We start from the raw sequence: 27,071 nt of genomic DNA, 5'->3' as shown, positions 1-27,071 counted from the left end.
AAAGTTACAATCTGGTAAAAAACATTTGCTAAATGGAGTTTGTAGTTCTATTGTGGTTTGTAAAGTCCAAGCTCTCCAAGAAATGCTTCAGCCTCTTCCAGCTGTTTGCTGCAGCACAAATGCCCAAAGCTTTTCCATGTTAAAGGGAAAATTAGTTTAAATTTTGTGTGCAAGGATGGGGCATTGAGCCATTGCAAATCCCGTTAGCTCCAGAACAGGGCCTCGTGCAAAATTGTCAGAGGGATCCCAGCTGGTTGTAAAGTGCTTCAATACCATCATTGGCATAGAAAAGGACATCACAAGGGATTGGATCTATCCCTAATTTGGTCAATATTGAGTTCAACCACTTCTCAGAGACCTGACAGGGTGAATTAACTCATCTTTTTTATCTACCACTACAGTGATGAGCACAGTACAAAGAGATGGGGTCTGGAAGAGGATCTACTGGAAAGACTTTTCTCCATGTTGAGACTTCCAGTGAAATGAGCAATGAGCTCAACATCTACTAAAGGGGGGGAAAAAAAGGGGGAAAATGGGGAAAATCTTTGATATCTCAGACTCTTTTTTCTGGGTACAGAGGAGGTGGGGTAGGTGAGGGCAAGATAAATATACAGGGAAGTATAGGGAAGGTAGGGTAGGGGCGAAGATGAATGTACATCAATGTACATCTCTGTGGGCTCTGACCAGACTTTGGCAATGAATCCTGATTTTGTCGTGTTTCTGTGGGTTGGCAATCTCTCCAGGAAAATGGCGTGCAGCAGGTGAAAGGCATCCCAAAGTCACCCAGAGACAATGCCCAGCAGAGCCACAGGGCACTCCAGCAGCAAACAGCATGGCTTAAAGGGTGGGAGCTAGAAGGTAGGTATCCCAAACAAAACAGCCTTCCCTTTCCCCAAACCACTTATCTATTGAGACCACGGGATATTAATGAGCTACTAGCCCTCTAGAAACGAGGGCAGGTAATTGCAACATTACTCACAGGATTCAAGATTGAGTTTACCACATTTAGCTCAGAAGAAAAGCCGATTACGAGGGCTCAACTCACTGGAGATACTGAAATATGTAATGAAAATATACTTTTATAAAAGAAAGAAAAGAAGAAAGAAAGAAAAAGTCAGTTTTTAGTCAGCAGTTCTAGAAGTCCAGGTCATCCTGGTCAATTTCATCAGAGTTTTCTTTCTTTTTATCAGCCTGAACTTCCTCAGTGTTTTCAGCCTCCTTTGGATCTGCACCTTCAGCGTCTGGCTGCTCCTCATCTCCCACGGGATCAGAACCTGAAGATTCTTTGTCCTCTTCTTCCTCACTGTCAGGATACATCTGAGAGGGTTTGGAGCTCTCATCACTTCGAACCTCTCCATTTGGGTGGTCGCTAGTGGGGTTATCATCACCTTTGCATTCCTCTTCAACTGCTTCCTCTTCAACTATTCCTTCCTCTTCAACTACTCCTTCCTCTTCATCTACTCTTTCCTCTTCATCATCAGACCCCTTCTGGGATTGCTGTGAGAAGTTTCCAACAGAAGAATAACAAGAAAAGGCTGTGGATTTTTTCAGAGTCTCTAACCTTTTGTTGGTTCTCTTGCCTTTGGTCCTTGAGGCTTTCTCAGAAACCTTGTTGTTGCCTTGGTCTTCATGTTTTTCATGTGCATTGTCGGGGTCATCCCTGGTGGGTTCCTCACCATTCTCATCAGGATTCTCACCTCTTTCACTGCTTTTCTCCTCAGCCTCATCTCCTGACTCTGGTTTTGCATCTTCTTCTGCCTCAGCTTCCTCTTGCTCAGCTTCTTCATTTCCTTCCACAGCATCTCCTTCAGGATTGTTGTCAGTTCCAGAGCCCTGAGCATCTCCTCTGCATTCTGATGTCTCTGCCTCATCATCAGCCACAACGTCCTCACCCTCTGGCTCCTCTGTTTCTTCAGCTTCATTTTCACCTTCATCTTCACCTTTGGACTTTTCTTCAGCTTCTTGCTCTTCATTTTGAGCTGCTTCTTCTTGTTCTTCCTCTTCCTCTTTTTCTTCCTCCTCCTCCTTTGTTCCTTCCTCCTCTTTTTCTCCCTCTTCTTCTTCCTCCTCTTTTTGGTTTTCTTCCTCTTCCACTTCCTGCTCCTCTTTTGTTTGACCCTCATCTTCCTTTTCTTCCTCATCTTCCTTTGTTCCTTCTTCCTCTTCCTCCTTCCCTTCCTCCTCTTTTGTTTCTTCTTCCTCTTTTTGCTCTTCTTCCTCTTCTGCTTCCTCCTCTTTCACTTCTTCCTCCTTTCCTTCCTCCTCCTCTTCTTTCACTTCTTCCTCCTTTCCTTTCTCCTCCTCTTCTTTTGCTTCTCCCTCTCCCTCCTTTACTTCTTCCTCCTCCTCTTTGGCTTCTTCCTCCTCCTCCTTTACTTCCTCCTCCTCTTCTTTTGCTTCTTCCTCCTCCTCCTTCCCTGCTTCTTCCTCTTTGGCTTCTTCCTCTTCTTCCTTCCCTTCCTCCTCCTCTTTGACTTCTTCCTCTTCCTCCTTTCCTTCCTCCTCTTCTTTAGCTTCTTCCTCTTCCTCCTTTCCTTCCTCCTCCTCTTCTTTAGCTTCTTCCTCTTCCTCCTTTCCTTCCTCCTCCTCTTCTTTTCCTTCTTCCTCCTCCTCCTTCCCTTCTTCTTCTTCCTCCTCCTCTTTTGCTTCTTCTTCCTCCTCTTTTGCTTCCTCCTCCTCTTTTGTTTCTTCCTCTTCTTTGGCTTCTTCCTCCTCCTCCTTCCCTTCCTCCTCCTCCTCTTCCTCCTCCTCTTTAGCTTCTTCCTCTCCCTCTTTGGCTTCTTCCTCTTCTTCTGCTTCTTCATCTCCCTCCTCTACTTCCTCCTCCCCTTCTGCCTTTTCTTCTGCTTCTTCTTCTTCCTCTTTCCCTTCCTCTTCCTCTTCTTTTGCTTCCTCCTCTTCCTCCTTCCCTTCTTCCTCCTCCTCCTCCTCTTTGGCTTCCTCCTCTTCTTCTTTTGCTTCTTCCTCCTCCTCTTTGGCGTCTTCATCTTCTTCCTTCCCTTCTTCCTCCTCCACTTTTGCTTCTTCTTCTTCCTTCCCTTCCTCCTCCTCCTCTTCTGCTTCTTCCTCTTTCTCCTTTCCTTCCTCCTCCTCCTCTTTGTCTTCTTCCTCTTTCTTCTTCCCTCCTTCCTCCTCCTCCTCCTCTTTGGCTTCCTTCTCTTCTTCTTTGCCTTCCTCCTCCTCCTCTTTGGCCTCTTCCTCCTCCTCTTTGGCTTCCTCATCTTCCTCTTTTGTTTCTTCCTCCTCCTCTTTGGCTTCCTCCTCCTCTTTTGCTTCTTCCTCTCTTTCCTTCCCTTCCTCTTCCTCTTTCCCTTCTGCTTCTTCCTTTCCTTCTTCATCTTCCTCCTTCCCTTCCTCCTCCTCTGGTTCTTCCTCCTCCTTCAGTCCCTCTTCCGCTTCCTTCTCTTCCTCCTCATTTAGTTCCTCTTCCTCCTTGCTTTCCTCTACTTCTTCCTCTTTTACTTCCTCATCTTCTTCTTTCGTTTCACCCTCCTCCTCTTTTATTTCCTCCTCCTCTTCAGCCTTAGCCATTTCTTCTTCCTCTTTCTCTTCGTCCTCCTCTTTTGCTTCCTCTTCTTCTTCTCCTTCTTTTGTTTCTTCCCCTCCTTCTGCTTCTTCTTCTTTGGTTTCTTCAGTTTTGGCCTCATCTTCCATCTCAGTGTTTTGACTCTCTGCTACTTCGGGTTCCTCTCCATCTCCATTCAATGTTGTGCCGTCATCTTCATTTAATTCTGGCTCTTTTCCTTCTTCTTCTTCTGCTTCTCTTTCACCTGCCAGAGGTTGCTCCTCATCCTTCTCCTCATTTTCTGCCCCTTCTTCCACAGAACCATTGGGAAGTGTTTTGGTGTCCTGGGCTGCTTCTGCAACAATGGCTTCCTCATTGCCATCTTTCTTCAGCCTCAGGATTTTCTGCAAATCAAAGGCTTTCATGACTGGGGCATTGGTGGCCACCAGAGGGGCTCTGGCAGGCCTGGAAGCCAGTTTTTTCCTCACACAGGAGTCACATGGACAATATTCCTCCTCACGGGATTGTTCGTTCATGCTGTCCTCCAAAGCTGCACTAAGGTTAAAGTCATTATCTACATCATATGATAAGTCTGATGTCTCCTCCAGCCTCATCTGGGCACCATTCTTGTCCCCAAAGAGGGACTTTTTATGCATAGTTTGCAGTCGCCATCTCCTCTGCTCGGTTTGGAGTTTGGACTCACGTGTGGGTGGCCCCTCTGGAGGTCTCGGCATCCTCCTTCCAGCCCTGCTTTTAATCTTCCTTAATTCCTTCTCTATGCTCTTTTGTATCCTTTTACTCACTTCCTCCTTCAGCTCCAGTATCATTGCATCCATCTGCTGGTTGTCCTGCAGGTTCCACCTGACTTTAAACTCGTTCATGGCATTGACGTAGTGAGCCATGAACTCCTTCTCGATTTTCTTGAGTAGTCTCAGGACCCAGGTTGGGTCTGGATCCACGGAGTTTTGCTGGACAAGGGATGTGCCCACACTGGTGGATGTATCGACTTTGGGCTCGGGGTCATTTGGGGACTCTTCTTGGGGATGCTCCTGCAACTCCTCTTTCGGCTCCATCCCAACATCAGCATCACCAACATCGGCATCACCAGTGGTCTCTGGCTGGTCAGCTTCTTCTTCAGGATTTTCTTGTGGGACTTCATCATTCACAGCTTCAACTTCTTCTTGTTCTCCAGCTTCAGCTAATTTGTTTTCTTCTTCATTTTCCTTTTCTTCCCCTTCCTCCTGACCATGCTCACAGTTACTGCCCTGATCCTCCTTATTCTCTTCTTCTTCCTGGATTACAGACTCCTCTCTAGCAGACTCTGCCTTTTCCTCACCTTTTGCCTCTGAGCAAGCTGTGGAAGGGCGAGATGGCTGCTCTTCCTCTTTACTTTGCTCCTCAACCTCAGTCACTTCTGTGCCAGTCTCTGCATTTTCCATTTGCTCGGCTGATTTGCATTCCATGGTTTTCTGTGCCACCAATGTGGCACCAGCTGTGCACTCTTCTCCTGAGCCACCAGAGCAACTGCAAACATCAACCCCAGAGGAGGACATGGGAGTGAAGGCATGATCCATGGATTTTGGGGCTTTAGACCCAGACACTGGCTTTGCCACCTTGCTTTCCTCTTGGCCTGAACTTGGGCCACTCCTTTCAGCAGTGCACCCAAACCACAGCGCTTGAAAAATATTCAGCAGCTCTGTGTACCTTGACTTATTCAAATGTTTTGAGTTTTCTGATGGATCCTCTGACTCTTCATCAAGGAATTGGAGGCTGGCAAGACAAGTAATCAAAATGTTGGCAGAGTTACTCAGTTTCCTCCCCATTGTGGGGGACACTTCGGGCAAACTGTTTGATCGGTCAAATTTGGTCTCGTGCTTTGAACTGAGCAAGGCCTTCATGATCTGGACAGACGTTTGGACAGAGGTTGGAAGGTCTCTCTTGTTGTTATTTTGGCTGGATGTAACTGACTTGTTGCATTCTGCCTGTTCATTTTCAGCAGCTTCAGGTGGAACCTCAGAGATTTCTTCCTGGTTCACGCATTCTTCAGCCTCTTCAACCACAGCTGTGTCTTCTGCTTTCTCTTCTTCCACTTCATCCTTTGCTTCATCCTTTTCTTCATCCTTTACTTCATCCTTTTCAGCCTCCTCCTCCTCCTCATTTTTTTCCTCAGCTTTTTCCTCCTCCGGGGCTTCCTCAGCATTTGTACAGTGTGACACCTCAGTGGTTGACTCTGCATGTTCCTCTTCTCCATCATCTTCCATTTCATATTTCATAAGCAATGTTTCCGAAGGGATTTTCCTGAGCCATTCTTGCACAACTTCTTCTGGAGATGTATTTGGTAGAGCTGATGGCATTAAATCACCTCCTTCCTCCTGAACACCAGCATCTTCTACCTCTTCCTCTGTTTTTTTGTTGCAAGAATCATCAATCTCTTTATTATTCTGACCATTTCCTTCGGTTGCAGCAGATTTAGAGCCGTAGGATGTTGCTTTGGAGGAATCCACAATTTCTTTCTGCTCTCTCCCTGCGGTCAGCACGGACTCGGTGCCGATGCTGCTGATGGAGGAATTCTTCAACATGGTTGCACGCATATTTTTTCTCTTTGGCTTCCCTTTTGGTGGGGCAGGGCATTGCAGACTGCACACTGACATAGTCTCCGACACCGATGCCCGGCTGGAGTTTGACACCTTCACACGAAGATTTTTCCTGTTTGTCTGTCTTGATTTTGAAGACAGAGACATGTTTGATTGTGAACACCTATCATCAGTTTCCTGGGATATCTGGGTCAACACGCATTTATCTTTTATTTCGGACTTTGAAGAGACTCTTGAGGAGCTACTTGTGGGTTTTTCATTCCTAATCCCATCTTCACTTGGGTGGTCAACTTTTGAGCATACACTCCCACTCATGCTTCCCTGTTTTGAAGAAGAGGGTTCAGAACTAATCCTGGCATGACCCTTTCCAGATTTTCCATTAGGACTTGAAACACTTGAGCAGAGGGATGATGGCTTGCTGTTTTCTTCTTTATGGCTTCTCTTCTTTGAGCTTTTTGAACATTCACTGTAGCCATTGGCAGTACTTTTTGAGCTCTCCTCCTCAGCAGGACCAGCAGTTGCCTCTGGTTCACTGGTAGATGAAATGTTTGAGTGACGAGATCCTGACTTATGAGACATGGTGTCTCCAGCAGATTTTTTCTTGATTTCACATGAGCTTTTGGAGTAAATTGATGCCCTGCTGCCTGATCTTACATCATCTGCATGTAGGGAATTCTTTTTATTCGGAGTGGATTCAAGTGAAGACACAGATATTTCAGACTGTGCGTCCAAATGGACGTGGCTGCGTTTGCTCTTTTTGGACCCTCTGGAAGAGCAAGAGACACTGCATGGAACATTCTCATCACTGCCACTTTTCTTGCTGCTCCTGTCACTAGCCTTGGAGCGGTGGGTTCCCTGCGTAGAGCATCGTTCCCCTTCACTGCTCTCACCCCTGATTGATTGGCTTGGCTTTGTTTTTGCTGACACTGAGCTGACTTCATTGACTTCACTTTCTTCCTGCTCTACTTCCACCTCTTCAGCCTCCTTCTTGGGGCAGGACTCACTGGAGAAAGAGGACACCACTGGGTTGTCATCAGAGGTGTCAGCCTTTTCTTTTGGTGTGGTGCAGTTACTGGACTTGCTGTGCACGCTGTTGGCAGGGGTGGAGCACTGGCTGTTCTCTCCCTGGTTTGCCTTCTGAAGGCTTGAGGAGGACATGCTCCTGCCCACGCTGCTCACTTCCTCACACACGTTCTTCTTGCTCTGCCTGGACTGCAGGGATGACCTGGACATGACACTCCCGACTCTGCTGCTTTCAACCTCTTCTGGGTCATCCTTCAAGCACTTCACAGAGGAAGCTTCAAAACAATTTGCATCCTCATTTTGTGAAATGATTTTGGTGATCTCCTGGTCTTCAGGGCTGTCTTGAGTATCCAGGTTGTTTTCACAGCTTGAATGTGACATCAAGCCCAAGGATGAAGGCCTCTGGCTGTTTCCTGTGCTTGTCCTGGTGTATTCCTGCTGTTCTTCCCCATTGGAAGCACCTGTGGATAAATCACTTCGGCACACACACTTTTTAACAGATCGATACGCCACTCTGTTCTTTATAGTTTCTGAGTAGGATGAGGACTCTCTCACAATGTGCTCAGAGAATTCCTCACTGGATGTGGTGTGGATGCTGTCCACAGATGTCATTTTTTTGTGGACTACTCTCCTCCGGGAAGATGTGCTGGAGCACGATGACCGCGTGTGCCAGGTGCTTCGCACGCCGGGCTCTTCCCTCTGGGACATGTGCATGGGGTTCTTCCAAATGTCATAGTCCTGGTGTTTCTTTCCACAGCTGTGACAGTGGGCCTCGTCATATTCTGATTCCTCAAGTTTAGACATGTAGGAATCGATATCGCAGGGATATAAGGAATCATCTGCCTCCGAGCTGGCTTCTGGGTTCATTTTCTGTAGGGGATCTGCTCCGCTGTCCTCCTCCACTCCTGATTCTTCACAAGGCAGCTGGTTCATCAGGTTGGACTTTTTGATCTGGGTGGACCACTGCAAAGTCTCATCGTTGAGCAAGCGGAAGCGAACCTTCATCTCCACGGACAAGCTCCCGTCCTTGTTCACGTGGACCCGCTTCTCGATGTCATCATTGACCAGGGACTGGACGAGGTCCCCAGCTTTTGGGTGAGAGCAGCCATTGGAGAAGGGTCCCCCGTTGTCTGGAGAGGCCACGAGGCCATTGGGGTATGACTTTTCTGATGACAAGGAAAATCTCATTGACCTGTTGCTGGATGCTGACCGTGGATGGATAACACTTTTTTTGGCTTTCAGTCCGAAGTTCACTGGAGTGAAGAAAGATGGAGAAAGAGGTTAACTTACATAAAGATGGCAGAAAATATGTTAGTCAAGCCCTCAAGCTAGGGAATCCTGATGTTATTCCATTAAAGCCAAGACTATGCCAATTTACATAGTTTGAAAATTTGTCTTTGACTAAGTCATGTCCATTAATCATAGAATAGTTAAGGTTGCAGGGGACCTCTGGAGATAATCTAGTCCAACTTCCTTGTTAAATTTTAAGTTTTGAATTAATAATCCGTAATAAAATCTTCTACACCTTAACTTTATTTAAGAAAATAAATTGAAACACAAACACTTTGTTTTATTTAGTGCATGTCAGGAAGTAAAATTAAGAAAAATCAAAAATATATATACATATGGAGCAATTTAGTCTCTGAGTTCAGGCATTTTTTCATGTTACAAATATTCCCTTATTTAACTGTGAAAATTAAATAAGGGAATATTTGTGACATGAAAAAAATGCCCAAAGTTTTCATTCTTCTTGTTTCATTCTTCTTGTTTAACCAGGGAAAATAATATGGAGAAGAGACCTTCTTCCTTAGCTGGTCATACATTTATTGTTTAACATTGACTTCTCCACTCCTATTCCAGGAAATGTGTGGCCATATACAGCAGAGCAACACTCAGTCCCTGCAGGGATGTGCCACTAAGAGTAATTATAATTCTTATTAAAACATAAAGAACAATCAGAAAAGGAATCGTAAGCTGGTGATAATTGCAAAGAGAAATATTGGGAGTTGTAGAAGAAATCAGTGAGAATAAGGAAATTTAGGAATCTGAATTGGAAGAACATCTTTATGGCCCATGCAGTGATCTGCATAGGTTTGTGTAGGTCCTTTCATTTCAAGCAGAATATATTGCTATCAGGCTGTCTTGCAAGACATTCATCTTTCTTATTTCAAATATGAGTTTGTCCAAAATTTCCTCGTACATATATCCAGACAATCCTGTGCCTCCTTGGGCATATGGATATGCAGCTGATTGGAGGGCATTTTAGGAAGTGAAGTGCTGAACAGGAGCACATCCAAATCACATTAAATAGCTCTTCCCTGACCATCCTAATGATTGAACTGAATTTGCTCGGTCTCTTGATGGGCAAAGCTCCAGATTATTCCCATGTTTCCCTCCAATTTTTTATGTCTTCGATAGTGAGCATAGGATGCCTCTGTCCTTGAGTTTCTACAACTTGTTGGCCACACACAAATGAATCTTTCCAAGCTTCTGGTATTGACAGTGGAGAGAAACAAACATACCTCTGGGGCACACTTAATTTTATCCTACAATAAATCCTTAATACAGGTGAGATTAATTGCCCTTTGGAATTGGGAAATTTCTTTTCCCAGGCTACTGAGGGTGGCTGGTTTAATTACCTATGACCTTAGATAACTCGTGATGGGATGCCAAAAAAATATAATCCTGAATAATCCATAACATACTCCTTCCTGTATATAATCTTTCCATAAAAACAGAGTTTGTTTGCAAAAGGCCAGCTGTAACTTGCAGGAGAAACTGAGTCTCCTGCTGGCAGAACCTGGGCATCCTCTGGTCCTGGTGCAGGAAAGTGCAGGAGGGAAGGCATGATAGGACAGACAACGAGGGGATAGAGGATTCGTGGGAAATCTCCAGAGTCTGGGTGGACAGACACAGGAAAGGAGGGAGTTCTGGAAGGAAAAGGAGACCCAGAGATATGAAAGAGGAAGGGAAGTCAGCCAGACATGGGGAGCATGTAAAAGAAAGACTAGGGGGTGTAGGGAGGAAATCCTAGAAGGAAACCAGAGAAAAAGAAGGGGAGGATGGAAAGGCCTGGGAGGCAGGGAGAGGGAAGTGCATTTTCCACGTGAAATCCATACATTGGGGCAGCACAATAGGGACCTGCAATCCCCAGGCTCTGGGACGCGGCGCTGGGCAGGACTGCGCAACGCGGCCCCGAGGTTTTTCTTACTTTCATTGTTCTCGTTGACATTGTTGCCATTGTTGGAGCGGGGAGGCAGATTGGGCAGCTTCTCCACTGAGTGTTTCCTCAAATTCTCCATGGATACAGGTTTGAAGGGCTCCCGGCCGACGCACACCAGCACGTTGGGGCAGTGGAGCAGGGCCTGCATGCTGTCGATCTGCAAAGGGAGCAGCAAGGGGAGCACCATGAGCCCAGACACAAGAATTTGGTTCTTCCAGGTCTGCAATCAACTGACAATGTGTTGTCACCTAAATGAAGGAGTATTTGGATAATGGTCTCAAGCATGAAATGTTGGTTTTGGGGCTTTCCTGTGCAGGGCTAGGAGTCGGACTTGATGGCCCTTGTAGGTCCTGTCCAGCTCAGGATATTCCGTGATTCAATGAAAATAAATATGGTTCTGGAGAACTTTGGGGCCTACCAGAGCCTGTTGGAGAATTCATCCATTGAAAGAGAAGCTCTGCTATGTTTTGATCAGATTTCTTAAGATAGGGAAGGTCTCGGAGAGATTGCCTAAGGGAGAATATATCTCATTTATTATGTATTATACAAGATTTCACAAATTCTTGAAAAAATTTGGGCATATTTCATGTGGTAGTGAGGAAGAGGGTGAAACTGGAGGTGTTTCCGTTTGCCTTACTGAGAATTATAGCCCTTAAATTCCTCTAATTTCTGTATGGGGCAGCTTTTATTACCTGAAAAATGCTGCATTTCATTTTGTCCCTTAGTTGATCTTTTTTAGGAAGAGGGACTTTTTAGGAAGAATTGTGGCTTCCCTTAATATTCCCTCAAATACTGCTTCAGTTATAACCCCAAGTATTGCCTCAGAGCTGGATGATGAGGGACATTGTCTCCAGCCTGGGAAGTGCCTGTGAAGGAATCTTTATTCCTCCACAAAAGCTCAGGTTTGCACCCTTGGTCCTCACCACATGACCTGTTCCTGGATCATACACCAAGTCCTTCATGAGTCACTTATCATGGAACTGTATAATCCTAGAAAAGTTTGAGCTTGAAGGGACTTTTTAAATGCCATCCAGTCCAAGCCCCTACAATGAGCAGGGACATCTTCAGCTGAATCAAGTTTCTCAGATCCCCCTCCAGCTTTTTCTCAAATACATTTGTCTCTCTCAAAGAGCAGGAATCAGTCCTGTGAGAAGCACTGGGCAGACAGATCTTGGAGCCATCTTCCATCTTGTTTCTGCAACCTCTCATTTGAAAGACAGAAGTTGAGCTCTCAGGTAAAATACTTGATGTCTTTCAAAAGAAGGAGAAGTCTCTCTTGCAGTCTGAGAGGACTTTAGAGTGGCCAATTTCTGGCAGTTTTGTGCATCTCCACAATGTAGGATGTCCCTTCCTCCTCTGCCTGCTCCTTCAGGAGAACATCTCCAGAGCATAGGGAAGACTTCAACAAGAGGCGACCATGCCATGGGTTGCCATGCCAGCTCTGGTGTTGGGCTTATCAAGATGCACCCTGACCTCACCCTGTCACTTAATCATCATCCCCTTAATGAGAACCAAGATAAGGAATCTCAGAGGAGCAGCAATGACAGTTCTGCAGTTGTCACGTGTGCCTGAAATAACTGTGTAAAGGAAAGACTTGGCCTCTAAATATTGTTACAGCCAAGGAATGAAGAACCAGAGCCCCTTGGAAGCCTAAGCCCTCAGTTTGTGAGATGCTCCTGGGGTTTTCCGAGATGTCCCACCAGGACTGTGGGAGGTACTAGGGGATTGGTGTTGGATCTGGTGCAAATAAGAGGATAAATGTGTGGAGGGTGGAAGAGCAAGACAGAGATAAATGGAAGAACATTCTGGATCTAGTTAATAACTTCTGAAAGCATTTCTTACAATAGAACATATGGCATCAACTTTTTAGTGGGAATACAATAAAAAACCCTTTGTCTTCCTATTAATTTTTATTTTCTGCTTGTGTTATAACAATGTTTGTGTTTTAGGCCCATCCAGTTTGCTATAAAACCTAAAATAAGAGAGCTTTTCTCAATGAAACTTTCATTAAATTCTGCAAAGCAATGAAACTGCCAAATTCATGTGATGGGTACCGTGACACAGAAAAATATCCCACAAATCTCAGTTTGCCTCTGCTCACTCCACTTCTGGTCCATCTATTACTAAAAAAAAAATCTCTATATAGTCCTAATGAAAACAGCTTTCTAGCTCACTTTAAAAGTTTATTGAAAGCCTAGAATTTAATAAATCAAATATTTTGAGTAGGTTTTTGCCATCTGTTAATGGAAATTCAATTAATTTCTTTATTAATTTAAAGGAAATTCTGTTAATTTCCTTCTTTACTTTTCTGTTCTTTTTCCCCTGGATCTTATACAAGTAGGAAAAATAAGGGGATAAAAAAGAAGAAAGCGAAAAAGAAAAATAGGAAGAGAGAAAAAAAAGAAAAATAGACAGGAAATGTGTTCTGTTCCTAAAGTAAAAGAATCTGTCTTTCAAGCCCCACTAAGTTTATGGACTGTTCTATTTGTAAAGGACATTTTTTTCAGTGAAAGCTATTTTTGCCCACATTTTCTCACGTGGTTCCATGTCTGGGTGTAGATATTTCAATCACACTCATCACTGCTGTGCTGTGTGTGCAGAAAATAGATGGTGCCAATGACAGAGAGTCAGGGATCCATGGAGCTCAGCCAGCTGAGTTAGGGAATTTATACATTCTTTTATATGGAATACACTTGTGTTATGTCACTTCAAATAGTCTGTATTTGTAGTATGGGATGTTTCTGACATCAGCAGCACTTTAGCTGTGTTTGTGTCTATAATGTAAATTTTCTTCCTAATGTCTTGCAAGATTAATCTCTTTGAATTAATAATTTCAGAGGTTCATCTTTGTCATGTTTCCAAACTACCAAAAAAGCATTTTGGTAGTTTGAAATACAACTGAATGTTTTCTGAGGGTTATATAAATGCCATTTCTCACATTGATTTAATGCAGCATCCACTGTTTCAGGGCAGTGTTGGGATAACAGTTCATTCCATCTGCTCCATACAGAGCCTTCCCACGCTGCTGCAGGAATCCCATCCTCTCAACACACTGCCTGGGATTTCCAGAGAACATCTGTTTTCAGAGCCACCAATATGACACCTTTTACTAGTGCTGAATTATCACTGAACAGCACATCCCCTCTTGTGTGTTTAACAACTTGCAGCTCACTCAGTGTGTCCTGGGTGAGGCCCATGCAATTCTATGATTTTAAAGCAATAGTAAAACCTCAGATTCTACTGGTAAACAGATTCCCCACTTCCCTCAGGCTGCCACAGCACAGTTCCTGAGCAGCCATGCTAGGATATTCAGAGAAAACAGTATTAAATCCCACCACAATTTAGCTAAAATACACCCAGAGGCAATGGATTGTAAATCCTTAAAATCTGGTGATCACCTGAAGGAGATGTGATGGAGAAGAGAATGCCCTGCTCTAATATTTCTCCATTAATTCATCACACAGGATTGTAACTCATCATCTACAATCAAGGCTTCTTGGTGGAGACCAGCCAATATTTTTGGAAAATGGATAATTTCACCTTATGCAGGTCAACATTCCCCCTTGGACATGCCTGACTCTCAGAGTCAATCATCTCAGTTGTCTAAATGTAGATTCACAGAACAATTTGAGATGTTCTAGAGTATCCAATATGTGCCTGAGGATGGCTGACAGGATAAAAGATAAATATGAGACCGGAAAGCTCTGCAGGAAACATCAACTACATTCATAAAATTAGAAAATGAGGTATCTTCATTTGTGAGCTGAGTCCCAAAATACAGGAACTTTTAATTAGAAGTGAACTATTTTAATTAGAAGTGAACAATTAGGAATAAAATGGAAGAGAAATAATGGCTTACGATAGACGTGTTTGATGGGTTAGCAAAGAGTTCCTTAGGATCACTCAGGATCCATTCAAGCCTTTCTGGAGTTCTCTTGATGTAACTCAGTCACAGTTAAGGCTGTGGATTATCGGGGGCAAAAATCCACCAAAATTCATGGGATCAGTCTCTAGCAGCTGGCTCTTGGTGGGCTTGAATAAACTCCTATAAAAGCTTTATTGTGTAATGCCTGAAAATTAAGTTGAGTTTCTCAATCTTACTGTAAAACCTGACCCAGGTCCCACTGTAATAGATGGAGAGAACCTTGGTTACCTTCACAGACTCTGGATCAGGATCCAAGAGGATTATGGATGCTGTGAGTGAAGGTCTGGACGAGAGCCCAGGTTGGAGGAGTCTTAGAGCAGCCTGGTCTAGTGGAAGGTGTCCCTGCCCATGGCAGGGGGTTGGAGCAAGATGATCTTTAAGGTGCCTTCCAACTCAAACCATCCTATGGTTTATGATTCATTATCCCTCACCAGAGGAACTCCCTGCCCCAGTGGGACATGGCATTTATAGATTGGTTCAAAAAACATTGATGTTCTTTCCAATAAAAATGATTTACAGACATTAAACTTCACTGGGATGGTCATTTCGAGTGAGGTGTAAATGAAAACACATCCTCTCTTCTGAAATACCCCTTTTCCTTCCAGTGTGGCTGCTATCCATTGAGGATGGATTGTCTCCATGAATTTTGCTTTACAGGACCCACCAACTGCTGTGATCTCAGCAAGGTCCTCTAGGTGCTACTGCAACACAATTAATAATAAAATGCCATCAATACCTATACAGAAGCAAGGCAAACATAACACCTCCAAAATACAGAAGCAGCTGGTTGTTGTGGAGAACCTGCCACCCTCTGGCTCTTCCCAGGGAAAGAAGAACCACTCAGCCTTGCTCACCTCAGCAGCTGAACACAGATATCAGCTTCTGATGAAGGCAGAGTGAAGGAGGCACCCCTGCTCTGCCTCTGCTGGCTGCCAGCCAGCCAAAGACATCTGAGACTGAGAATGTGGAAAAAATGCAAGTCATGGTTCAGAGGACAAATCTATAATCCACCTTCCAAAGGAGTGCAGAGATGCATGGGAGAAACAGGAAAAGCTGGAAAGAGAGGAACTCTAATGGGCTGAGTCCCTGCCCTGTGCTGTCTCACTGCCTCCTTTCCTAGAGCTCTTCCATCTGCTCCATTTTGTCTTCAATTCCCACTTACGCCTCCTTGGAGTGTGAACAGCCCAGTTGTTTTGTGGATGTGCCACATCCAATCCAGAGGCATCCAGGCTCTGAACTGATGTATCGTGGTTTAATGATAATGAATTTTGCATTTTATTCATGCAAAGAACCCGTTTGCCCTTCCCTTCCCCAAACTTTGCACCAGAGGAATTAGAGAGTGGTTCTTCTGGGGAGTGGCTGGGTAATCTGTGGTCAGAAGGTGAATCATGGGGTGTTGCCACTCCATGCCCACATACAAATTAGTAAAGTAGTGGAAGAAAAGGAGGAGGAAGAGATCAGGAAGTGCATGAATTCTTCTCTCTAACTTGAGCAGGGGTCAGAAGGCTCTTCCCTGTCATCGGGAGGAACACAGAACAAGAGGTAGTACTGAACTTGGAGTGAGGAAATACTGCATGGAAATGGATCAAATCCCCTGGAAATGGTAGCTTCCAAATTGTTGGTCAAGAAGAGAGCACACAGCATCGATTGCATCTCCCAGATCAAAACTCACATGGTTTCTTAAACTTAATTAAATATCAGGTCCCCAGATCCACACAGAATCATGGAATGGTTTGGGTGGGAAGGGGCTTCACAGATCATCCAGTTCTACCCCTGCCATGGGCAGGGACACCTTCCACCATCCCAGGTTGCTCCAAGCCCCATTCTAATCAATGGATCAAATCCCCTGGAAATGGTAGCTTCCAAATTGTTGGTCAAGAAGAGAGCACACAGCATCGATTGCATCTCCCAGATCAAAACTCACATGGTTTCTTAAACTTAATTAAATATCAGGTCCCCAGATCCACACAGAATCATGGAATGGTTTGGGTGGGAAGGGGCTTCACAGATCATCCAGTTCTACCCCTGCCATGGGCAGGGACACCTTCCACCATCCCAGGTTGCTCCAAGCCCCATTCTAACCTGACCTTGGACACTTCCAAGGATCCAGGGGCAGGACAGCTTCTCTGGGTAACCTGTGCCAGGGCCTCCCCACCCTCACAGGGAAGAATTTCTCCCCAATATCCCATCTAACCCTGCCCTCTGTCAGTCTGAAGCCATTAGCCCTTGTCCTGTCACCCCATGTCCTTGTCCAAAGTCTCTCTCCATCTCTCTTGCAGGCTCCCTTCAGGTACTGGAAGACTCATCACAAAACCTTCTTTTACCAAAGAAAAATGCATATATCAGGACAGATTCCAGTGTCCAGGGCTCTTGTAATTACAAGGTGCCACCTTTATTTGATGCTTATTTAATGAGAATATGGGTAAGTCCAGTGTTCCATGTGCTGAAATGCATCAATGTAAGATAATTTGCCATTCCAACATTTCTCCAAACATCAGCATCCTCTAGATTTTTACAGACACAACCTGTTCAGGTTTCAAGTTTGCCCACAGTGTAAAGATCCATGAAAAAATGAGAGTTTTGGAAGGCCATGAAGCACTCAATGAGCCAAGTAAAATACATGAAAGAGAGAGGAAAAATGCAATAATTCCCTGCTCTGCTTTCTCAGTCAAGCACAGGCAAAGATCATGTGCAGCTATTCCTCTGCTGGCAGCTTTTCCTGGAGTGCTCATGGATGCTTTTTCCCCGTGTGTGACAGTTTGCACACATATCAAATAAACATACTGGGTTTTGCCCTGAAAATACTTTGGGTGAGCAACTCTTTCATCATTCCAAGAGAAATATTGCAATCAGAAAAGCAGTGGCTGTTGAAAATCACTTGGGTAGCAGCAGAAGAGAAACACTTCATGGGAAAAGGGAAAAGGGGAAGGGAAGAGGATTGATGGGGAAATTAAAGGCATGGAGAAAGCATGTTTTTAAGAAAGAGGTGAAGAGGACATAAATGGGAAGAAAAGTGATTTCTAGCCTGGTTCAGTTTGGAAGTTTTGATTGTGTGAGGGGTGCCAGCAGTCCTGCCCCTGTCCACGTTGCATTGCCCTTATATGCAACTTTTGATGGCCTTTTCTGTCCCCACCCACCCTGTCAGCTCCAAATTAGGTCTGACAGTGTTCTAGCTGTGAAGCAGCCAGAGAAAGAGCAAACTGCTGTTAAAGGTGAAAATTACAACTGAGAAGAGAGGACAGCCTTTCTAGAAAAGTTTCGCTGTTGATGTTTTTCACCTTCTTACTGAAATCAGAGTCCCCCACCTGCCCCTTTGGCACTGGGTTCATTAAATCTGGTCCATCCAACACCAGCCTTTGAAAATGATGAGTCAGAGTAACATCCACTCCACCCCAAGAGCCTGCCCTGATCCTCTCCTGGGGCAGGATTAGCTTAAAAATTGACGTGCCTTGAAAAATGTAAAACATTTGGTTCTTGTGCTCAGCCTTGTGGTGGCTGAGTCAATGGGAAGGTTCCAGTTTGGGGGTTCAAGCTTTTCCCCATGACCAGAAGTTGTCAAAACTCACTCCTTACATATGGAGAATATTTACATCGTGGATGAGCAGGTATTCCAGTTGGAAATTGTGGGAGAAGGAGGGAAGGACAACATAGTTGTGCTCAATTATCTCTAGGAGCTGGGGCTGAGGATATAAACCCTCCTGGATCAAGCTCACACATCCATAGGGAATTGATCCATGGTCTTGCCATCTTGGATGTCTCTTAGCACAACCACTGTGGGTAAAATCTGTGGACTCCAGCAGCTCTGGGCACAAAGAGAGACACATTCAGCTGAAAATTTTGGTTTATTTGAGTATTTTTTTGTTATTGAGTCCAAGTTTCACTCTCATTTTGCAAAGTCCATGGTACAAATGGGAGAAGTGGGAAGATTTTTACTTCTACTTCCAGACCTTGCTATGATTTGCAGCAAAATCCTTTGAATTCCATGTTCAAGGCCCAAAAGAAAGAGGAAAATTGATGCAAATGTAAAAATCCTATCTTTTCCTCTCCTTTTACTGGCTAAAGACTCCCAAGTCTGCATTTGTAAAGCATGATTTCCCTAAGAAAAAAACCCCACAGTCTTTCCTGTGAAAATTCTTTGAAGAAACAGTGATTTCTACTGAAAGTACTTACAAAAAATTCACAGTTTTTCCAGGAGAGGGTGGAATTCTGCTATTTTTTGTACTCTCAGCAAATGAATAAATAGAGAGACCATGCTGACAAATCTTAACTCTTCTGAATCCACTTTAATTTAGTGCTCCTTTTCTAGACTGTAAAGAGAGCCATCAACAGGAAAAGCTTCATATTCCTCATAAATATTTTGTAACACAACTTTTTCTGATGAACCCTGATTTTTCCCAGCAATTTAACTGTTACTGACATAAAGCTGTTTTTATTGGCTCAATAAATTTTTTTTTCATAAATAAAACCCCAATACAGGATATTATATATCAAGTTTAAATTACTCTTATGCACTTTTGTGCCCTTTGTTGCATTGACAAATCTGCATTTTGTAAGTCTGGGGTATTTTGTTTCTTCTTTAACTGTCTGTAATCTTTCCAGAGTTCTAAGCTTCTATATGTTGGTAACTATATAATACTTTCCTCTAAGTATTTTCTAAAATTTGTTTAAAATGGGAAAAAACCTAAATGTGACAAAATTGTACCTACAAAAAAATCAATTCCTTTTTTTCCAAAACTACTTACATTTAAAAACCAAATCATTTGTTCCGGGGAAAACCCAGAAATGCCAAAAATAGTTGTAGGAAGTACCCACAGCATGGCAGAAACTTTTGGCTGTCTAATTGAAGTCCATAAGGCCAAGTTAAATGAGTGGAAGAATTTCCTATATTGCTATTAGGAAAAATTAGGAAATATTAGTGATCATACAACCAAGGCTGCCAGGGCTCCAGAAGGGTTTGGACAGCACTCTCAGGAACACTGTGGGATTTTTGGGATGTCCTGTGCAGGGTCAGAAGTTGGACTGCATGATCCTTGGGAGTGCCTTCCAGCTCTGGATATTCCATGATTCCATGAGTATTGCATATACTCAACAACATTATTTGAAATGTATTTGCCCTGGATTAAATTCAAAAGGATTAGAAAGCAATTACACTTTACTCCATTATTACTGAAAGAACAAAACCTCCTCAGGCTAAAGGAATCATCTGCATTTGGTGTATGGTAGATAAGAAAGTATCAGATTTGCCGCACGTTAGATAAGAAAGTCGCTAAACACGGGGTCCCTTTAACTCTACCTTGTAAGGCACCTGGCCAGATGATCTCAGGGCATCTCAAAGGTTCACAGAACACACCTGGATATGAATCTTCTTGTGGATGAGGTTCATGGAAAGTTTTGCTGAGGTTTACAGATCGCTTGTGTAAATCTCGTTGGAGTCATTGTGGTTTTGGCATGCAATCAGAGAATATCGAACCTGAAACCTGTGGTTTGTTTTTAGACCATGAGTCACACATGTGGTGGGTGGAAAAGTGGCACAGCTCACTTGATAACAACAGTTTGCTCCAGATCAGGGCCTGGAATTCACTGCAATCCTTCATACCTGAGCACAGAAACTGAGTGTCACAGCAGATACATCAACCTGCAAGCAGAAAATTAACGATCCCACGGGGGCAAATTATCACCTCTCTTCTCCCACTGTTTATATACACACACCACATTTGAAACCAGCTTATCTGCCTCCATGTATCCCGTTTTCCCCCTGCACTTCCATCAGCATCTTGATGATACCTGTCATTAAGACAGATGATCTTGGTAGAAAGCCACATGAGTGGCCAAGAGGATGCCTGCGGGCAGCCTACAGATGTCCCAGGAATGGCTCTATGGATGTGTAAATCTGAGTCAGGAAATATGTCAGACAAGCCTGTTTCCTGGCCTTGCACCCCTAGGTCGCTGTAAATACAGTCATTATCAAGAACTACTCAGCAATAATAGTTAGGCCACCAGCTTGGCTAGTAACATCTAAAAATAAAAGTTCTGCCTTTACTGCTAAAAGTCAGTTCTGGATCCAGGGCACTGGAACAGAGTTGCCCCTACCACTCTTTTTAGAGTGTTTTTTAGAGCATTTAAGCCTGGATCAACTGGCACTCTACCAAACAATTCCTGGGCAGATCTGGGAGTTAACACACGCCAGGGAGCTTTTCTAAGAAGTGGTTTGAATGTGTCCACCCCTGTGGGAATTAGACCCTATTTTGTGCCCTACAAAGTGTGATTATCCACAGATGGTGCCATTTGGTGCCAGATTTTGTGCTCTGGTAATCTCCTGGCTACTGGAATAGCTGTGAGGGCTCATTGTGCTGCTTTGGGCTGAAGATCTTATCCTACAGGTTACTGGAGATCGGAAAGATGCACCAGGGAAGGAGTCACTTCATTTGGGCCATTCTGTCTTTCTCCAAGACTGGGACACGGTTAAAGATGGCTTGATTTGCCCCAGAATGGTTGGTCTTGCCTAAGTGCAGCTCATGCCAAATTTCACAAATTTGGCAAAAACACAAGAGAAAACTGAGGGTTCTTACCCCAAGGAGTTTCTAGTAACTAATTCTTTACAGTCCCCAGTTTGTGGTGCCTGAGGAAACATTCCTTAACTCGCGATTGCTCCCCTGATTAACCTGTACAGCAATTCTCTGATCCCTCAAGGAAATTCAGTGGCACACAGTGCTCCTTCTGCAACATTCTCACTTGCAGAATCTGAGGCAAAATCGAGTCTTTCTGGTCTCCCACTCGACCTTTCCACACAACAAAACCGGATCAGATTCACTCATTTAATGTAACAACTTACGGTCAGCCTTGAGTGCGCCCAAACAAAAAACATCTCGGCCTTGGCCTCACTCCAGCAAACATAAAACCGGCCACATCCCCTGGAAAACTCTTCTGAGGGCTGATAAATCCCACTTGAGCTGCTCTTGGTAATTGCCACCAGCAGCCATGAACTATGTAGAGTATTTGCCATCTCGCAGTGTGGTTTCAAACGCCATGTGAGGAGGAACGTTGGCTTTTAAGGAAGAGTTTGGTTTGGTTTTTGTTTTAATTCAGGACAGCCAGTAAAAGGGAGGCCTAGTGATTCAGTAATCAGGACATCTGTGCCTGGACACAGTCATGGTGCTGGGTTCCTGTGACTTAACAAAGTCTTAATGACTGTTCAGCTGGTGGGCCCTGGATAATTGCCATTTGTAAGGGAAATCCTCTGTCGCTGCCTCATTATCCTACACGTCATTTCTTACAGCCTGGGAGGATTTCTGCCCTTTCTGTGATCTCTGTCTCTTTGCCCCAGAGACATCCTTCCCTCTCCAGATGCGGGTGGTGGGGATCTGAAGAGAGGTGCATTCCTGTGGTTTAGACCATGAGGAAGAAAAGCCACTATGTGGTATAAAAACTTCCCAGAATGGAGTCAAAAGGTCATTTGATGGAGAAGATAACCTACAATTATTCTTTTTAGTGAGATATCTGCACACCTGGTTCTTTTTTTGGTGTAGAACTGATGTTGTCAGTAAAAACTAGGAAATACGTGATTTCCAACCATCTCATCAGCTAATGGGTGTAAAGTCCCACACTTGTGTTTCCAATATCTAAATATCTCTAGTACTTTGCAACTGGTATATGAAAACTTAGGCCTAGCTTAATTTACTAGTCTCAGTCAGTCTTCCTTTGTTCTAAAATTAATAAAGAGGGTCCAAAAGGCAAAATGTCCTCCCCATCCCAAATGCCTCGTAAGACAATCAGATTTAGATTAATTATTGAATTACATCCAGGATTGTCTGTATTTTAGTGGGAAAATGTGCACAGAGTTTCACTGGGCAATTGGTTGCATGTCAATGTTAACCTTAATAGCAAATTTCTCTATTTGGGCAGTTAATCCAATTATTTCCAGTTAATCACCTGGAAAACACCAAAGAGTGGCTTGACCTGAAAAAAACTTTATGATTTACACTTCTCTTCTTGCTGAAAATTTTACTGATTTTGCTTCCAGAAAACTGAACTAAATTTCTCTCCAGATCCATAGTCATCAAATTTCTAGGCAAGAAAAATCTTGGTTAATTTGGGAAAATGGGCTATTTGCCCTGATGAAATGAGTGTTCAAACATTTCAACCTACTTTCTTCAGTGGGATTAGGATCTCCTAGTAGGAAATCTGCTTGATGTTTAGGAATTCAAAATACTGGTTTCCCTCACTCAAGCCTTCAGGAGCTAGAATGAAAATACAAATATGCAAATACCGATAGAACCAAACTGGATGCACTTCTGTGGGAATCAGGGCTTTAAAATTCTCAGATTCTATGATTTTACTTTGAGTTATGATTGAATTAAACTTAGAGGTGTACTGGAAAAATTTGTGGACTACAAAAGGAAGAAATCCCTTTTCTCTGCTTTCTCAAATCAATACTCTGTGAAAGGAACACAAAAGAAGCCTGTTCCATGTGTGTCTAAGTTTATACCCACATAAAGATTTGTAATTTCAAAGTGTCCTGAATTTACTCTATAAAATGGTGACAATATTAAAATGGAGCAGATAAAAAGAGAGCCAGGAATTTTGGACAGAGATGATTAAACTCATTTTAGGATTTAAGTTCAGATCTGGAATTACAGTAGTAGAAGAAACAAAAGGACATTGAAGAGCAAACACTCTGAGGTCTATGAAAATCTCTTCCACTGATGGAAGATTGATTAACATGCAAGACAGGAGATTTTTCCCCTTTTTTGTGTTTGGTTTTCAAGAATTCAAGGAAAAACTGCCTGAAAAAATAAACATTGTGAACCTGCTAGTAAATGGTGTGAATTTTGTTATTCTGAGCCAGTCAAATACAAAGTCAATCCATCAGTTGTCCAGATGCATTGCTTAGGAATTATTCTGCTAATCTGTCAAAATATGGGAATAAATATCAAAAGTTACTGTTCCACTCAAACCCAGCCCTCTTTCCCAGAAAGATCTCTGTGCTAAGCCATGGGAAAAAAAATTACATAGATAATTGGGATAAAAGAAGTTTACAAAATTATTTAAAGAGAATTTGATTTATTCTTCAAAGAGAATAAAGCAAGAAAAAAGGAAATACCCAAGAAATATGAAACATCCAGATACCTTTGAATGATCATGGAAGAATGGAAGCTTCTTTCCTTTGTGTTTAACAGAAAATGCAAATTTAAGTATAAAGACAAGATGTGCAGCTAAAATTAAACTCCAGCACCAGTGGAAGGAGGTTATCTCAGGAAAGCTCAAAACTGTGAGTTGAATTCACAATTTTCACTCCTCAATGAAACAGTTATATCTGATGAAAACTCAGACACAACCGACTGTGTATGAGAAACAGAGGTCTTGAAGCTGAGCTATGACACAAAAACTTAGAAGAAGAACAGAGAATCTATGTGAAAGTAAAAGGATTGGAAAATCCAAGACAGAGTGAATTTTTTGTGGTTTAAATGCTTTACACCCAAGCCTAGAGTAACAGGAAGCCCTAATAGAAATGGTTGTTAAATGAACAGTAGTAAACACTTTGAAAGCTGGAGGTAAATTACTAAAATTAATAATGGCCAAAACACTCACTGTAAAAGATTCCCAGGAATGGTATTAATAATCACACATCTCCTAATTATGTGGAAGATGATGATGTTGCTGAGGTTGGACCCCTTGTCACCTATCACTGTGATATTCTGCACAGGAATTAAAAGTATGAAAATAGAATTATTAAGGCATAAAAATCAACTCCTTATTGACAAAACAGTAACGAAAATTTTCATATTAAAAAAATAGAATCTGAAGGGACTGTGGAGAGATTAAGTGATGGTGTTTGACCCACACTCACATTTCTGCTGATGGCAAACATGGGAAGGTTGGAAAAGACCTCCGGATCATTGAGTTGAGGGTATTGTGTCTAGAGACTGCATATTTAACACATATCTCACCTAAAATATTGGTTTTTATAATAACTAGAAGGAAAATTGTGGGGAATTCTTTTAGGAATTACAAGGGGAACATGAAGACTGTACTAAGAAGTAGAAAGCAAAACATTTCTTTTGAGACATCAGTGAAAATTCTCAAAAAGTGAAGAAGAGGAAGTTGCTATCCATTCACAAGATTACTATGTTCCTCTGGACTGAGCTGCAGTCCAAGTCTTGAAAACTGGAGAAATCTGTGGCAAAATAAGTTAGTTTTCCATAGGTTATAAAATATCTTGGCAGCAGGATTTGGTTTGGTTGGAAGCTCTTTCCAGACTGGTGAGAATAGCAGAAAGCTCTGTGATAATACACAGGGCTTCCACCAGGAATTATCCCCTCCCTCTCTCCTTCCTATTGCACATTCCTCTCCCTCTGCCAGGTAAAAATGAATTTATTGCAAAATACTCCTGCATTTTTCCCCTCCTGGATAATGGGCCATTTGAACCCAGGTCATTTCAGTCACCTGGCTCAGAAAGTGACACCACAAATGGCTGTGTCTTTACCACTGAGGAGCTGGCACTCAGCCCTGTAAAGGTGGGAAAAGTGGCAAAGGAGCTGGGAATCTCCATTCACTGCAGGGACAGGGACAAGTCAGGATAACTTGTGAGATCCCTTCAAAAAATGGAGAAGAAGTCAAGAGGATCTCAGCTTTGTCCAGAAATTCCTTTGGGAACATAGGAATGAAGGGATTGCCATGCCTTGAATTTATCATAAGAATTTCCCCCACAGCAGATTCACTAATTCATCAATAGGAAAGTGTCTCTTGATCCCACTCAAACATTAATTTTTTATGCATTAGTTGGTTATCTTACCATATCATCTGTCATGGATGTGTTCTGCCCAGTTTTGAACTGAGACTGCCGCATCTTATCTTATTTTATCTTATCATCATTGGTTATCTTATCTTGTCTCTGTTGAGGATCCTACATCATGAGCAGGACCCTGTTCTGTGGGGAGCTGTGCAACCACAGGGTGCTACCTAAGAGCCACCTTATTCTGCTGAATTCCCAGTGGTCAGGTATGGAAAAGTTGAACCTGTGTCGGGACATGCCTCCCAAAAAAAGGTGAGAAACACTGTAACTAGAAGGGGATTTATATCTGACTGCAAAATATTAAACCTCCTATTGACCCCAAACAACATTTGGCACGAAGTTCAGTCTTGAGTGGCTGAACAAGATTCTTCTGCATCAAACCATTGTGTAATTAATGGTCAAGTGATTAATGTGACAAAGCCTGAAGGATTAAGGTAAGGTGGATAAACTTTTGGACCCATGAGCTAAAGGATTTACATCACAAGGAACGTGATGATTCCTGTTTGAGCAATTGACCAGCACCAGAGATATTTACCTTCTTCCCATCAATAGTGTAGAGCTTCTTCACCGGGAACTGCAGGATCTCCGTGATCTCATCCAGGAGCGTTTTGAAACTCCGGGCATTTCTGCGGTTCAGGATGATGGAACGCCGAAATCCGCTTTCCCCATTCTTAACCAGAGTGATTTTCTTGGGTATTCTGGGGCCATGGTGAGTGAAAGGTGCAGAATAATCTTCCAGCTTGCCCTCCTGAGCCACTCTCCTCATGGTGCTGGAGGGGCGACTGCTCCGCGGCGGGGCCGGCCTGTGTCCCCCGGAGGTGATGCTGATGGGCTTCACGTACTTCTTGTCGGAGCACAGGTAGCACCCTCCATCCTCCAGCTGGTCCAGCTCACTGATGCAGTGTATTCCTCGTGGGGTGGTGATGGTCCGGACCCCGAAGGGCAGCGGGACCCGATGGGAGAGGTCGTCCATGAGCGCGTTGAAGCTCTTGAAGCTCCGCTGGTTGATGGCCATCTTGACTCCCGCAAATTGAGGGTCTCCACTCTTGAAGAAGGTTATTTTTTTGGCTGGAGGGACCTTGGTGAGGGTGCTGGCCCGAGCCACGGAGGGGAGGGGTGGCTCATAGTTGAAGGAGCTGGTGGTTGACAGGTAGTCAGCAGGCACCTGAGTCATCCCTCTTGCTTAAAGGTAACTACAAAGAGAAGGAAAAAACAGAGTGGGGTTTGTTTGAGTTAGGAAGGATCAGGGCCTGATTGCTGTGGGAGCTAGGTTTGTGCTCCTCACAACAGCTCCATCATGAGCAGATTGTACCAAAGGCTCTTAGGAATTCATGGATCAGGCAGGAACAGGGAAGCACAGCAGGAAGAGCATCCATAACCCTGCTCCTCACAGTCAAACCCTCCTGGTCTTGCAGATTCCAGTGGGAATCCAGTCAGTGTCGGTCACCCCTCAGGCATAAAAAACATGAGTCAGACCCCAAGCAAAACCCACAAAAAGTGCATTGTTTCCTTTGGAGTTTTGTGTCTTCCTTGCTTATATTTTTGAGGTTTTCTCTGAAATTAGCAGAGCCAGTGATTACTTCGAATTTATTTTTACAAGCACAGCACTGAGATTCTCATGTAACCCTTTAACCCCATGGACTGGAGCATAACAAAAACCAAAACAAAGCTGAATTTCTTCATGTTGTGATTATATTTTGTAGCACACAATCAGTCCTGAGCTCACTGAGGGGCAGAGCAGTCTGGTTTTAGAACAGGCCATGCCATAACGTGCTGAGTTCTGGATGAAAAATTTCTGGCAATTATACAAACAAGTAACAAATAGCACAAGATATCAAATAGGACTAGAAAACTTGGTTCTGCTAAAGGGTGGGAAAATTGGAGATTGGTTGGGATCGTCTGCCCAATTTTTAAAAGATAAACTGATTTTGGTGTTTCAGTCTGGTGGTTGCATGCCACATTTTGAACACAAGTGGTTTTAATGTACTGTCCCGATGAAGACAAGACTC

General features: G+C 43.4%; 1 protein-coding gene across 1 annotated transcript; it reads right to left on the bottom strand.

The window, feature by feature from the left end:
- Positions 1-1,134: 1,134 nt before the first annotated feature.
- RP1L1 (RP1 like 1) lies at positions 1,135-26,236 on the bottom strand. The gene is made up of 5 exons (XM_066546159.1): positions 25,598-26,236; positions 10,334-10,502; positions 6,990-8,288; positions 3,319-6,116; positions 1,135-2,097 (listed from the first exon to the last, which is right to left on the bottom strand). Exons 1-5 carry the CDS (start codon positions 26,234-26,236, stop codon positions 1,135-1,137), a joined length of 5,868 nt encoding a protein of 1,955 aa, XP_066402256.1.
- Positions 26,237-27,071: the final 835 nt, after the last annotated feature.

The sequence above is a fragment of the Molothrus aeneus genome, chromosome 3 (genome assembly GCF_037042795.1).
Source record: "Molothrus aeneus isolate 106 chromosome 3, BPBGC_Maene_1.0, whole genome shotgun sequence".
Lineage (NCBI taxonomy): Eukaryota > Metazoa > Chordata > Aves > Passeriformes > Icteridae > Molothrus > Molothrus aeneus.
Note: the sequence above shows the minus strand (reverse complement) of the source record. Positions and strands in the feature narration are given on the sequence as shown.